Below are 15,295 nucleotides of genomic sequence, written 5' to 3'. Positions count from 1 at the left end.
GAATCCAAATAATTTTAATACAACTTTTTCCATGTCTTTAAATAGAGTTATATATTTATTGTCTCAAGGAAAACTAATACTGACTTAAATGGTCACAACAATCCTTTTTTAGCCCTTCAGCTAATAGACTACAAATTTAATTGGGTCAACCATTTTATTAATATAACTCCTCAGAATGCCTCGCATGAAGCAAAGGGAAGACAAGTGAGGATTGCAGATTTTTAAATATGGTTGCTATGGCTGGTAAAAATGCAGTCAATCTCTATACATGGATGATCAACAAACATTTAAATATTGTGATGACAATTAGAACCAATTACGTTTCAAAATGGCAGGCTTAAAGACAAATTGGGATAAATGACAGATGCATAAAACCATGGAATTAAAAGGAAATTGCTTTGGAAAAAAAGGGTGTTGGATTAAATATGGTATAGACCTATTTCTAGGAAGTCTGAATATTTAAAAAATTCTGTTAAATCAGGTTAACAACATTTTTTTAACGCCAACACAGAAGAATATTCTCCCTCTCCACTGAGAGAAATATTTATTTCATTGAAGATCATGATTTTTATGTTCAGATTCATTGAGTCAAAATCCTATGAAAATATTACCTGCGGAAAAATAAGCCAAAAAACCATACCATGTTGACAAGATTGTCGATCAGTTCTCCCTTTACTGGGAAGATTTCATTCAACCTGTCCAAGGTTTGTTTGAAGGTTGGTCGTATATCTGGCTTGGCATTCCAACACTGGGCAATCAACTGCAAATAATACAAGGACTTGTATTTGTGTTATGGTGCAAGCGCTTTGACAGTTAATATCATCTTTATTTTGTTTTTTATCAAAAGACTGTAAACATAATGTCTGGAATTACATGCAGAGCATTTTAACCTTTTTCATTCCTGATCTGGCAGCATATTCTTCTGGGAGATAACTGTCCTCCAGTTCTGGACGGAAAGGTTTTGTTGTATCTCCTCCACTTTTAAACCAAGCCTGTATTAATATATAGACAATATACATGCATCTAATATACACAGAAAAAAAGTATTTATATGAAGAAATTTCTGTGATTCTGTTTCTTGTATTAAGTGAAATGCAATTTCAAGGCCATATCAATACAATATCCACCGTCAGATATTGTTCTTCAATCAATACTCAATTTCTTTGATCAACTCAACCAATCCATGAAAATTGACAACACCAGGATTATTTGAATTTTTGGAGAAGCCTTTTTGGAGAAATTGGGAAAATCATCCGGGAGTAAGAGCCCTGCTGAGGGACGCAGAGGGAAGATGCCCCCTTGGCAAAAATCAAACTGAAGCATTTTTATGAAGGTTTAGAGTACATCAAATTCTCAAACAATTTATATATTTAACCCTGATTGAGGTTAAGCTATAGACACAACATAAAAAAAGCATTTTATTATTGCAAGGAAAAATGTTTACCCATTAAAAGGGGAAAATGGATATTTCAATAAAAAAAAATTTGGGAAAAAATACCATGCCCCATTTTAATCCCTGGGTGTTAAACAAAACTTGATAAAACATCAATAAACAAAATTCTCATTGACTAAATTAGGCCTTGGGAAGAGAAAATGTGGCCAATATGATATAAGGTCATGCACACTCTTTATAAACAGGCATTCTTGAAGTATGATTCAGATTACCAGTAGGTCAAATTGGGAGAAACTCTGACCCTTATAAGAATTTTTCAGAGGTTTACTTTGACATTGACTTTTGACCTAAAAACTTTGTTCAAGCCAAGGTCACTGCAAACTGTTTATCTAAGGGCACTCTGACGGTGAAGTTTGAGCCAGACTGGGTCAAACAAAGAAAAGATATGATCCAGACAAGAATTTTACATAAAAATGAAAGATTGCTTTGACTCAAAATTTCACGTAGCATATAACCCATACACAAACTTGTCAAGGAGTCTCATATTTAATTAATTGCATTTAATTAATCAGGTTTCATTCTGGAATAGAAAAATTATAAATTTGTAATGACGACCACCTCCCTGCCCGAAATCTTTCAAAAGGAACTGTGAAACCTATATAATTTTGGCGAAAAACTTAAAGATCTGGTCTACAAAATCATGAGTTCAGCTTTCCTTTCAGGTGTGTGGGATTAAAGAATATAATTTTTAACATTATATGCATTAACACCTATACATCTATTTGGGCCCTGCCCTAGAGTCAAAACCCATACTCCAGGGGACATGAAAATTAAATTTTCAGTAGAGGACTTCCTGGTAAACATAATTATAAGTCAGTTTTTTATACAGATGTGTGAGAATAGAGAAGAAATTTTTTAAACATTATATGCATTAACACTATATTGCCATATTGCCCCCCCCCCCCCCCCCCCGTCCTGAACTCCTGACCCAGGGGCCATGAATTTCACAAGTTAAGTAAGAAGGAAGGGCGTCTTTATGTTTGAACAGTATAATTCTTTTACAAACCTTCTTAGCCTCAACAGCAGATGGTGCATCTTTGTCTATAACTAGCTGAAGAACCTGGCCAGGATCCATAAAACTAAGTTCTTTTGTATAAGGTTCTTCTCTCGTGCACATCTCAACCATAATGATTGCAAAGCTGAAGAAAAAAAAACACCCAATAGCTACTTCACAAAAAACGTTTCAAGTTTTATACTCTATCATTTTTGTTCATTTGTATCAGTGAACATAAAATAGAAATGTGTTTATATGTACTGTATTTACATTTGCAAATATGCTTCCTTATATGAACCTATAAAATAGTGGAAACATTCAATTCTGCGTGAACTTTTAATGACATCACAATAATTACTGCACGCTCTTTATAACATTTGACAGTTGCATTATTGAAAACATAACAACAAGGTTATGTTAATAATTCTACACCATTTTCTTTTTTTAACCATAAATATAAGTAACAAACAGCTATAGTTACAAAAATTCACGACGTCATCAATTCTTCTTCACAGGATTTGATCATGTGACCAACTTACCGGTAGTTCATAACCTGGTGAACTTTTAAACTTTTTAACTTGCATTTTGTTTATAAGTATGCAAAAAATAATAATCTTACGAATAAACATCGCCTGCTCTAGTTCCACATCTGACATCATCTAATGTATTGCACCCTGGTATCAATTCAGGAGCTGTCCAAAACATATTGCTAAAAAAAGATAATGCCATTTCATTATGACCATAAATAATCAAAGAAGTGAATAAAAAACATGCAATCAATGATTTGTATATTCAAATTTGCATACCTGAGTTTTGGACTATGTGATTCACCATAGTATCTTCTGGGTCCATCATATCTGAGAGTTGGAAGTCCAAATCCTGTGTTTTTACAACATCAAAATAAGGCCAAAAAATTAATGTACCTGTATTTCTCCAGGTCATTTTTCTGCTTTTCATTAATTGATACGCAATTAAAATGTTAAAATACCTGTTATTTTGCATGTCCATCTGTTATCTACAACACAATTAGAAGATTTTAGTCTCCCATGGGATCCAATATCCGATCGATGCAAAAACTCCATTCCCCTGCAAATATCCTTCAGCAGAGAAAACCTGAAGTCCCATCCAAGTTTGACAGAATCATTCAGGAGGAGATCTTCAATACTGCCCTACAATAGATCACAGCGTTAAGATAAAATGTTTCAGGCAAATTTCTGTACATTTATATGTATAAAATCAAAGATTTTTGGCTTTTATCAGCACAAATATTATAATATATACAGTATTTGCCCGACTAAATACATCCCTCATTGGACTAATAAGTACAATAGTAAATTATGTTGTATTTCCATATAATATTTCATTTGACACACTGAATTGTTTTGGTGACTTACCTTAGGAGCAACTTCTGTCAGAACACAAACATTAGGAAAATCAAGGCAAGCTCCAATGAACTGAATAAGATTATTATGACGTGTTTCTTTCATCTTGATAATTTCAAATCTCAGGTCTTCACTTTCCACAGCGAGGGAATCACAGTTGAATTTCTAAGAGAGAGAGAGAGAAAGAAAAAAAAATTAAATCTTTTACCACTTGATAGAAATATTATCTACCAAAAAAAAAAAAAAAGCACATAGATTACTTCAATATTGCACTCAATTCTATTTCAGTTCAATAACAAACTTTACTGTCTTTGAGATTAAATTTTCAAAAAATTTTCAGGATCCAAAATATATTTAGTACAAGTAAATCTGACCTGCATGTAACATTTCTGACTCCTCCAAGTACAGATATTAGACTTGTTGGATATTGCTAGATCTTCTCCTGCCGTGGACACAAAGCTGAGAGCTCGAGCATCTCCTATCATTACTTCATCAAACTTGACCAGCCAGTCCAAGTTCTGAAGGGCATTCTTCAAATGAAGCCTGCAGTTTGAAAGAATAAAATTTACAATTAACACTGAATTTTCAATGGGAAAGTTTAATTCATAAAATAATTGATACTTCCCTTTCAAATACATTTCCTGAAAGGTAACAGCTGTAAGGTCTTGTGAGTGTATTATATTAGTTAGATTCTCAAAACAATATTATATGATGAACTTAATAAATCTCTTGAAAACTAACCTCCTTAGCAACCATCTTCCAACAAACACGGCAACAACAATAACGATGGACACGACCAGGATGGGCACCACTATGACCACCACTAGTGAGCTATCACAGGCGGCCCCTGTATAGGAGGAGTCGCAGGTACAGATCTCAGGGGACGTACATCTTCCATTCAAACAGGCACTACAACAATCATTAAAAAGTATAAATATCTATAAAATCACGACTAGATGAATTTTCTCATTATCATGTCATAACACAGCTATCAAGACTTACCTACAAATGGCATGTTGGCATCGGTCACCATACCAACCTGCATCACAAGTACAATTCTTGGGAACAGTACAATACCCATTTAGACATGTACACACCATCTTCTCACAGTTGTCACCATAATATCCATCATTGCAGCTGAAATATATGTATTGTATTATTTAGAATCTTTTATAAATCTATAACAATAGGAATGCAATTCTTTTTTTTACGTTCCTGCGAGATGCAAGGAGTCTAAATTTTGATACAACTGCAACATACTCGCATTTATCCATGGATACACATTTTCCAAACTCGTATTTTGTGACATCAAATTCATCTGTGTTATTTCCACCACATCCACCATTACAGTAGAAGGGAGCTATGGCATAGTCTGCCTTTTCCTCCATTTGTGGTGGGGCGGTGTCAGGAGGTATAGGTACAATTTGTTGTGTAAAAGCACTGATCATTCCAGTAGAGCTGTTGTAGCTGTTCAAAGTTAAACAATATATCATTTATAAACTGTACAACATGTCCTGAAATTCTTATTTCTAGTTGTGACAAGAAAGTTACAGTTTATTTTCTTGTAGCTGATCAGTATTTCTTGAAATGTTTTCTTAACTTTAGGTTTTTATTAATAATACCAGATAAATGAAAACTGGTTGGCATTAAAATGAATGCCATTCAATTTTAACTGAATCAAGGAGCATGTTTATTTAACATTGGACTTTTTAATATGGTAACTGCAAGGCATACTCCTACAAAAGTTTGCTAAAAATGAATTCAAACTTAAAAACTTCAAGCACAAGTAGAAGCTGTCCATTGGTAAACCCACCCACAAATTGTTTCATCCAAACTGCATAATGTTTTTTAGGTGGAAAAATATTAAGTTAACTAAATAGAAAATCCAAATTATATGATAAAATTTGCAAAGGTGCATGGATCAGGACCAAGTCACTTCATCCCGAGATTGAAAGTGACCTATTTTTTTAAAGAGAGAGAGATAGAGAGAGAGAGAGAGAATTTTTTCTTTCTGCAAAAAAAGATCTGCTGTCCATACACGGGAAATTTGATGAAGGTCAATGAAGAGCATTTACCAAAAGCTACTTTGGGTGAAGTAAGGCTCACAGTGTGTCATGGAAAGAGAAGATTTGCAATTAATATCTGACAAGTAATGTCAGGTGGAAAGACTTTAAGCAAAGTTTTGAACTTTCTGCCCAGTTTAATGTTTTATAAAGTGTATTGTCTAGTGTTAACAAAATTTTTGTAATATTCATTTTTGCAACATTTGTAAATACTCACAGAAATTTATTTTTAAAATCTGACTCTGGTGAAGTGAAATTTGCGACTATATGATTGTATGGTGGAAGACTTAGAGGTCTCTTTGCTTGCATAGGTACTTCTAACTGAGTGGTGGCAGCTGTATTTTCCAAGATAAATGTTCTTGCAAAAACCGCAGTCTACAAAAAGGCGATTCAATATAACAACAGTTATCATGAAGACTTTCAAGAACATTTTGGATAATAATTCTATAAGCTATCAAGACAGCATGTTTATTATAATGTTAATCGCTTATTGATGTTAGACACATGTATCTTTAAAAAACATTATTTTTCAATGTTTCTAACTATAATCATTTTTCAAAAGAATTCAGACATGAAGAATACATGGTACCAACATGTGAAGCAGGAGCGTAAGTTCCCAGAGGATGGGGATTGACGACACACATAAACCCTCGGAATCCTGGTCGGTCTCCTGAAGCTTCAAATGTTATGTTCCCTGTCAGCCCCTCTATGGTGACCTGGGACAATTATGAGCAATAAATTAAAGAGTTTATATTTTTCCATAAGACATTCACAAAATACGTTATAATTTTGCCAGTGGGGGTCTAACAAAATTTTCGTTAGCCGAAAATTCCTTATAGCTGTGTTTGTTATATACAGCAATTTTCTATAGATTTATATAAGAACTTTGCTGGGACATTAATAAAAACTCATTATAGCTGTAAATTCGCTATATCCATGTTCGTTAAATTTGAGTTTTGTTGTATTTCATCAATCAGAAATGGACAAAACTCCAAGAGTTGTTACTTTTTCCTTCATATTTCAAAGAAAATGACAATTTAAAACATGGTTTTTCATTGTGTTTACAAAATATTTATGCCCCGTTACAGTCCCTAAGAAACAAAGCTGTTGTTATGAATCATCATGGAAAGAATATATATCTTGAATTTTATAAACCTATAAGCACCTTTCATTTCTAGATCTTGTATAGATGAGTGATAAAAATTCACACAAACGTATAAGCATGCTCACTCATACACACTCATTCTCAATTTCAGAAAAAAGGGTACTTAAAATCAAAATATTTTCCAAGGCAAAATTTACCGCAAACCATAATTAAAAAAAATTCAAATGCCATATTTAGTTTTAAATTGTGTATCTCTGCTGATACATCTAACCCATTTCTCACCTCAAAGACACGTGTTTAATTTCTTACCTTTCTGATTTCAGCAACTAATTTGTCCGCAGTAATTGTTTCCTTCTTCTGCATCAAAACTGTCATTGCTTCACAATACACTATCACTGCATCATAAGCTAAGGCATACACAGCTAAAATCTATGAAAAAGGAAAATTGTACTTATAACTTAAGTTTCTGATTTCATTTGTCACCAGCCTTATAAAGTTTTTGCAACATTCAGTGTTATATTTTTCATATATAAATCTAAAATCTATAGAACAAAAAATAATTTTATATTGCCTCATCTTTATATTTAACAAAATAGGCCAAAATGTTTGTATACAGGGTTATTTTCACCCAATGTAAGTTTCACCCTTTTACACTTGCAAACAGTTTTGCTCCTTCTTCACCCAGACACAGTTGTGTTTAAAGAAACATATTATGAGTCATTGACATTCACCTAGTCTTAATTAAATTTGCCTGCTGGCAAGAGAAAATAGTTTAAAAGAAAACGGGGCGAATTCTCTGTATACAGTATATTGCAGCATAAGAAAAAAAGAGGCCCAGGAGCCACATATCGTTCACCAAAGCAACAATAGCCTAAACTCTGATCAGATCAGCACTGCAGCAGTCTCAAAATCAAAATATCTTGACAACTAAGTACAGGAGGTCTTTCTCAGAAAATTTTAAAAAATCTCCCGATTTTTATCCACATATTTTTAAGGTAATTACTAAGCCCCTTTTGTTGTTTTAGTATTTGTAAGAAGATTTTTCTCTATTCCATTATAACTCCCCCCCCCCCCCTCTCCAAACCCACTTTTCTCTAGGGAATCATGGTTTGATCAAACTTTAATCTGCCCGAACCTGTGCTTTTACATAAGTTACTGCTTTTTGGACTGAATACTTTTCCAGATGATTTTTAAAGATTTTTCTCTTTATCTTTCTATGTAAAAATTTGAATCCCTTCCCTCCCCCAAAATGTGGTCCCATCATACCCCCAGGATCATAATTTGAACAAACTTGAATCTACATTATCTGAGGATGCCTCGATCCACACAAACTTCAGCTTTTCTGGCCTAATAGTTTCTAAGAGGAAGATTTTTGAAGATTTTCTCAATATATTCCTATGTAAAAATACATCCCCCCATTGTGGCCCCACCCTACCCCTGAAGACCATGATTTAAACAAACTTGAATCTACACTACCTGAGGATGCTTCCATACAAGTTACAGCTTTCCTGTCCTATTAGTTTTTGAGAAGAAGATTTTTTAAAATACCAACAAATTTTAAATACATGTACCTTTAAAGAGGGCCTGGCCCTTCATTTTAATAAAATTGAATCCCTTTTACCCAACAATGCTTTGAGCCAAGTTTAGTTGAAATTGGCCAAGTGGTTCTGAGGAAGTCAAAAATGTACACAGAGTTCACAGATGGACAGATAGACAGACAGGCAGATGGACGCTGGACAAAAAGTGATCAGAAAGGCTTACTTGGTTTTCAGCAGAGTGAGCTAAAAAAAAGATTGCTACATCACTCTAGCAGTGCATAGCCTTTAGAGGCTTTATATCTTAAATTGAATGTTAACATTAGTTTGCTCCTATGGATAACCCCAGTACACATTTGACTGTATAGGTGAAATGTTTGGAAAGACATCAAAAGTTGCAATGTCTCATCATACCTTACCTCTAACCATTTATTTTTTTTGTTGGTTCCTCTATAATTTTCTTGAATTCTGTCAGTAAACAAATGTCTTTCCATCACTCTCTTCCAGTGATCAGTGCTCAATCCTTTCAAATCATAGGTAGAATCAATTCCAATCCATCCTTTAAATGCTGTACTACAAGGCAACGCCTGAAAAATGACAGAAAATTAGCAACATCTGCATTCATCATACCTTTAATATCAAATCGTTAAGTTTGAAATATTTTTGATAATCTGGCACATACAGAAACTAATTAATGAAAAATCCTAGATAGGATGAAGATATTAATACCATACTTTGCAGAACATATACATTGTAGTATGAACTGGTTTAATAACATGCACACCCCCTCCCAACACACACTTTTGGTCTGAAAAGTTAGGGGGGAGTGTAGTTTGGTTTTATTATAAACTAAAACTTTTGATTAAGTGGAAATTCTGACTCACATAATTTTCCAAATGTTGATTTTTTTCTTGTTTATAATAAAATCATTGTAAATAATGTTGATTGATTTACCCATCATACGGTATGTATTTTGATATAAACAATCAGAAGTCAATATATACAGTTTAGTATAAGTAATACACATGTATATACATTTCATATAATAATAAGCTATTTCAGTATTAAATCCTTTGCTTCAGCTGAAAGAAAACCTGGTAAAAAAACAAACCCACTGTGGAGTATTATACATACCGGTACCTCTTTCTTACAAAAAAATATTATAGAAAAAAGCGCCTTCTAGTCAACCAATTCCAGATATCATGACTATATAATTTTGACCAAAACTGCTTACATTTGGATCTCGGCACCCTTTATAATACTGGTTCTCATACGGAAAGTACCAGCCGTACTGTCCTATAGCTCCCCACTGATAACCATCGTATGATGTCATGTTGTTGCTAGCAAAAAAAATAACTGGTTTAAATTGCTTCATTAAAATCAAAGTAAAGAATTATCATCCACTCAACACTGGTGTATAAATTAGTGATATTTAATCGATACTTAAAATGACTTTAAAACTTTAAAATTACTCTGAAATTTTCACTCAAGATGGTGATAACGATTCCAAGGCGTATCATAAGAAAAGTCACATTTACAAATTTTGTAAAATTGAGCAATAAAGAAAACTTACTCTCGAGCCTCACAGAGTGTTAATGCCATAAGAGGTGGAATCATAAACATCCATATCACTCTTACTCCGTAGGACTTGATCTTGTCCATGTAAGATTGCAACAGTCCAGCTTTATAAAGTGGTGGAGGCAAAAATGGAATAGAAATCTGTAAAATACCCAATAGGACACTAAAGTCTTAAATAAGAGGTTTACATCTATTTACCTACAAAGTTTTACTAAATAAAATTCCATGCACCTACAAACTGTTCATTTCTATATTCAAATTCCCATAAAAATAAAGTTTATAATTTTTCAACATAGGGCCTCTGCCTTCTACAATCAGAGTGGACAAGGGTCAGTCAAAACATTACGCTGAAACTTTTCAGGAGTTAACGCCAATTAAAAAGCTTCTATGTAGTTCACTGGAAATCAAAATAGTGGCCATATGAATTAGAAATTGTGATCTTAAGATCAACACCAAAATTTGTACAAATTAAGTCTCAGTGATATCCACTATCCAGCATATTGCAAATAAGTTTATTTTCTTGTTGTATACTCTCAGATTTTTCAGTGGCTGTGCTTACCCCAAATTATGAAAAAAAAATGTATTAATTGTGGATTTAGCAAATCAATAAAGCCTATAAATTAAGATACAGAGTATTATGAGTGTATTGTAAACACTTTCATTTCCTTTTTTTTAAATAAAATACAATATACCATTTTACCTCAGCAACAAATTCAAGTCCAAAGTCTTTGGCTTTCTGAATAAGGATGTTGTTGACTCTATAAGTAGACTGCCGAACTATGAGCTAAAGAAAAAAATGTAAAACATCAATGAATATTGACATACAATCATTTCTTACAGAAACAAATTAAATACTTCCTAGATCATTGTACATACTATGCAAATATTATAATTGATATAAATGAAAGAAAATGTCTCCAAATGATACTCTGAAAGTTTCCTGGGATGATATTCGAAGAACACTGGGAAATATGAACCTTTGATATGATGTAACTATCCATCTTATGCATCTATAAACAGGCTTATATGCCAAATTACTTTGTACACAAACTATCCCAAATCCATGGTTGAAATGGTTTCATTTCAATTGATTTAAAGGGAAAATACTCTTTAAATATAAAAATTATGTGACAAAAATAATTACTCTACTAGACTTTGACCCGTGCATGCACGAGTTGGCATTGAATCGTACATTTACGAAATAGATACATCGACACGTCGTACATGTATAGTTGACATTTACATAACAAAGCAATGCTATTAATTTCACTACACTTTCTTTAATTAGAATAGATCTAATAAATCTAACAATGTCTTAGGAAAGGCCCTCACCATGGACAGTTAGAACGCCTCCCATATTCCCGTAATGTAACAGAAAATTGCAGAATCGCCCCGAAACGATTTTGGAGAAAATTAATGAAGTTGCATTGAAAATAACAGTCAAATAAATCATAATAAAAGATTTTGAGAGTGACTTAAAATATACCTTTCATCTAAAAATTTAATCTATATAATGCAAAAATTCAACACTTTTTCAACAATGTACACATACCGGGTATTTTCTTTGCTACAGAGAAAATACAGGGAACACATATTCTATCATAAAACCAGATCCGTAGGACATAAATATATATTTTTATCATTTTCACAATAAAACATTCTATATATTACATCTTCATTCTCTTCAGAAATATATTGTGAGATTTATGCATGAAATCAAATTTTTTTTTTTGCCATCACGAAGACAAAAGTAAGTACTAAGCAGATATGTATATTTGTTATTTTATAATTTTTCTAATAAAAATCATAAATATGTATGAACAGAATATATAGCAATTATTTCCAATGAAAAATTTACACGTATTTGTTTTATCATTTCTAAGTTTACATGTATTAATGCAAATAAGATATTGTGGAAACATAAACTAAAGATCCCGTTAGCGTGAATGTATTGCGCTTGCTCTAGATTGTAAAATCCAAAAAATTCAGATGATTTCCGGGATTTTTTGAGGAATTTTCACTGAATATTAATTTGCGAAGCTTAATTGAGAAAAACAAATTGGTAATTGTCAAGTACCAGTGATGTTTAAAATATATGAAACAAAAGGCAGTACTCTTCCGATTTATCGGTATTAAAGCCCAAAATTTTGAGTCTATTATTTTAATACAGTAGTATAGATATGGGGAAATATTCGCCCCTGTTTTATTTTTGCCCCTTTCACCTTCGTTCTCAACAGATTTTTAGTCTTGGCAAATTCCAATATCTCAAAAAATCTTTCTTTAAAAACAACTGTGCCTGGGCAAATTCAAGACATGGCAAACCTGTTTGCAAGCGTAAAAGGGGGAAAATTACACAGCTAGGGCAAAATAACCCTGTATACAGTAAAATGCATTCATGAAGCCATATACAAAAAATCCTAAATTACTTTACAAATACTTCCAATTTATTTGTCATAAGTTTCACACCAAAAATTTATGGATTAAATTGTGAGGATGTTTTTACAAATTTGGTTACATGTATCTTATCCAATTATATCTGCAAGAAAATATTTTTACTACAGCTAAATTTAAGACAAAACCAAGTGTTGTTTGTTCCAAAACATATACTAGTGTCCTATTTTTAAGGTCTTCTCTCATATCTTGTTGCTTACCATCTTCTTCCAGTTACGATATGAAGCGGCCATCATGATACTGTGGGACAAGGAGCCTAAATTCCAGGACAGTCTGCTGTAGTAAGGGTACACTTGCTGGAAAAGTCAAATGTAATTTCTAATAACAGAGAGGTTGAGTATTTGAACGTGTATGTCTACGGGTACATGTGGAGTCACAAGTGCGAGCTCATGTAAAACAATGATTTAACTTTTTGAACATGGTAAGCTTACTCTCACTATTTAAACAAGAGAAACACTTTTGCCCCCTCCCTTGGAAACATCCACAAAGAAAAATGAACGTAAACTGCAAATAACTGGAATTTTTCTGTGTCCAAGAGCCATAACTCTGTAGAAAATTGCTCGAACGTACCCAATACCAAACTTGACCTAGATATTATCATGATAAACCTTGAACCAAATTTCATTTCAATATGTATATCTTTTGCGAAGAAAATGAGTGTAAACTGCAAATAATATCAATAGATGCTTTGGTGGAAAGATGCATTCAATCATAAGGAATAGGAAAACTTTTGAAAACAAATTTTATGCCAGGCTGATTTTTTTAAAATTGATTTTTTATATATTACAGATGTATAAAGCAGGGAGGGGGAGGCAAGTCTTCAAGAACAGGAAAATTTCATTTATTAAGACACATTCCGTTCTAGCATATACTAGCACTAAAATATGAAAATTATGTCTAAGTTTACAGCGTATTAAGCCCATAGATACAGTTGTGCATTAAGATTCATTGAACAATAACTAATTTTGATATTCACGAATGGTACCTTGTCATTAAATTCATACTGATCCTCTCTAGTAGAAATCTGGGGTATTTTGTTAGATAATAGTACTGGAGCTAGTTTCTCTGTTAATGTATTGGATCCAAGCCCAATTATTCCTCTGACTCTTTTATGTGGAGTTGCCTAAAAGTTCCAATAAAACAAATATATTAATTAAAAGTACATTGTCAAAGATAATTCTACATGCAAGAATTCTGATTTAGATTTTTAATACTATAGCTGATAATCATTCAAAACTGCATAGTAAAACTATACTGACCTCCCCTTCTCTCAGCATAGCATTTAACTGCACAGTTGTAGTAACTTCGTTGTTTTTAGTATCATACGAGTTAATGTGCAGAGTTCTTCCTGTACCAAAACAAAGAAAAAGAATTATATAGCTATTTTCTAGGTAAATCACAAAAATTATCATGTTTTTTTTAAATTCAGCTGGAAAAATTTACTAAATAGAATGAATTAATATTATTAATCACACATCTAAAAGTTTTATATCATATAAGAACAATTAGAGGCTAGCTATTAATAAGTCCACCTTTTGATTATTAAGAAATGAAACTGGTATTGTGTATCAATGTTAAGTAATATATTCATGGAAAAATATTACAGCATACAAATTTTGTGCAAAGTAAAAGCAAGGGATGAAATTAATGGCAAATACTCTGGATTAATTAAAAGCAACCTGTGGTTGCCAAACTTTAAAAAAAAAACAAGTGAAAAGCTGTCAATATGACAGCAAACCGGGTTTTCATTTATGTGAACTGTATCCATAATCCATGTCAACCCGTATCCAGTGAAATTGAGTACCCTATATGCAATATTTTGCCAAAAAATGACTAAGTTCAAAAGCTGGGTTTTTTTCCATAAATTATCGGAAATCAAAATCCTAGCAATATGCACACCCCTGATATATGTACAATTGATCTGCAAAAGAACAACTTCCTATGTCGAAAACTGTAGGAGGAGTTATCGGTACAGCTGCCTGCCCACCCACCCGCCCGCCCGCCATTTTCACCATTTGAATAACTGGATTTTTCCGTTGGAAAACCCGCTTAAAAACCAAAACATCACAAATTTTAATTTTTCTGGTTTATGGCTTAACTCTTACTTTATCTTGGGCATAAAGAATGCTTATACAATGATCTAAATACTCGCAAGGTGTAATGCTGAAGGGAATGCAGAAATTTTTTGGCATTATGTACATGATGAATAATCTGATGGTTGTTGCCAGTTACCATCTCATGAAAATAACAATGGCAATCCAATCTCTCAGGGGTTTGCCGCTTCATCTGAAGAATACTTCCATTAAAACTGTGAAGTGGGAGAGGACATTTTATGTATCCTTGTAGCACAGAACGAAGAATGTTTCCAAACTTTGGCGAAAAATATGCCAAGATTATGCTATTGATTGCTCATCCAATATGAGGTAATGAAAGCATCTTGCATGATTTATTACAAATTTTCAATTTACTCAAGTTACTTTACATAAAGGACTATGTGCGGTTTTATGCATTTTTTGCCCCCAAAATTAAAGTTTTATAAAGAGCTTTAAAAATAAGGTGAAAGATAGTTAGAATCATATTTAAAATAAGGGTGCAAAAGATTATCACCACAGTGACGTCATAATGTAAAAATGACGTCATGAAGAATGCCTAATTTTGATATATTGATGTTTTGTAACAAAATATGGGTGTTTTCCGATGGTTTTTCGACTGGGAAACATCGAGCGCAGGCTTG

General features: G+C 32.9%; 1 protein-coding gene across 1 annotated transcript in view; it reads right to left on the bottom strand.

Annotated features, from left to right (window-relative positions):
• LOC105333265 (uncharacterized) overlaps nt 1–15,295 on the bottom strand; it is a 32,916-nt gene that overhangs the window by 6,923 nt on the left and 10,698 nt on the right. The window contains exons 9-29 of the mRNA XM_034443022.2: nt 13,821–13,909; nt 13,547–13,684; nt 12,762–12,857; nt 10,811–10,894; nt 10,106–10,251; nt 9,767–9,872; nt 8,952–9,119; nt 7,307–7,426; nt 6,486–6,608; nt 6,110–6,267; nt 5,090–5,296; nt 4,832–4,966; nt 4,571–4,738; nt 4,204–4,372; nt 3,842–3,994; nt 3,436–3,616; nt 3,254–3,326; nt 3,067–3,156; nt 2,460–2,592; nt 891–992; nt 641–760 (exon numbers count right to left, since the gene is read on the bottom strand). Coding sequence (XP_034298913.2) covers nt 641–760; nt 891–992; nt 2,460–2,592; nt 3,067–3,156; nt 3,254–3,326; nt 3,436–3,616; nt 3,842–3,994; nt 4,204–4,372; nt 4,571–4,738; nt 4,832–4,966; nt 5,090–5,296; nt 6,110–6,267; nt 6,486–6,608; nt 7,307–7,426; nt 8,952–9,119; nt 9,767–9,872; nt 10,106–10,251; nt 10,811–10,894; nt 12,762–12,857; nt 13,547–13,684; nt 13,821–13,909 — 2,759 coding nt within the window. The remainder of the gene's footprint in view (nt 1–640; nt 761–890; nt 993–2,459; nt 2,593–3,066; nt 3,157–3,253; nt 3,327–3,435; nt 3,617–3,841; nt 3,995–4,203; nt 4,373–4,570; nt 4,739–4,831; nt 4,967–5,089; nt 5,297–6,109; nt 6,268–6,485; nt 6,609–7,306; nt 7,427–8,951; nt 9,120–9,766; nt 9,873–10,105; nt 10,252–10,810; nt 10,895–12,761; nt 12,858–13,546; nt 13,685–13,820; nt 13,910–15,295) is intronic.

The sequence above is a fragment of the Magallana gigas genome, chromosome 3 (genome assembly GCF_963853765.1).
Source record: "Magallana gigas chromosome 3, xbMagGiga1.1, whole genome shotgun sequence".
Lineage (NCBI taxonomy): Eukaryota > Metazoa > Mollusca > Bivalvia > Ostreida > Ostreidae > Magallana > Magallana gigas.
Note: the sequence above shows the minus strand (reverse complement) of the source record. Positions and strands in the feature narration are given on the sequence as shown.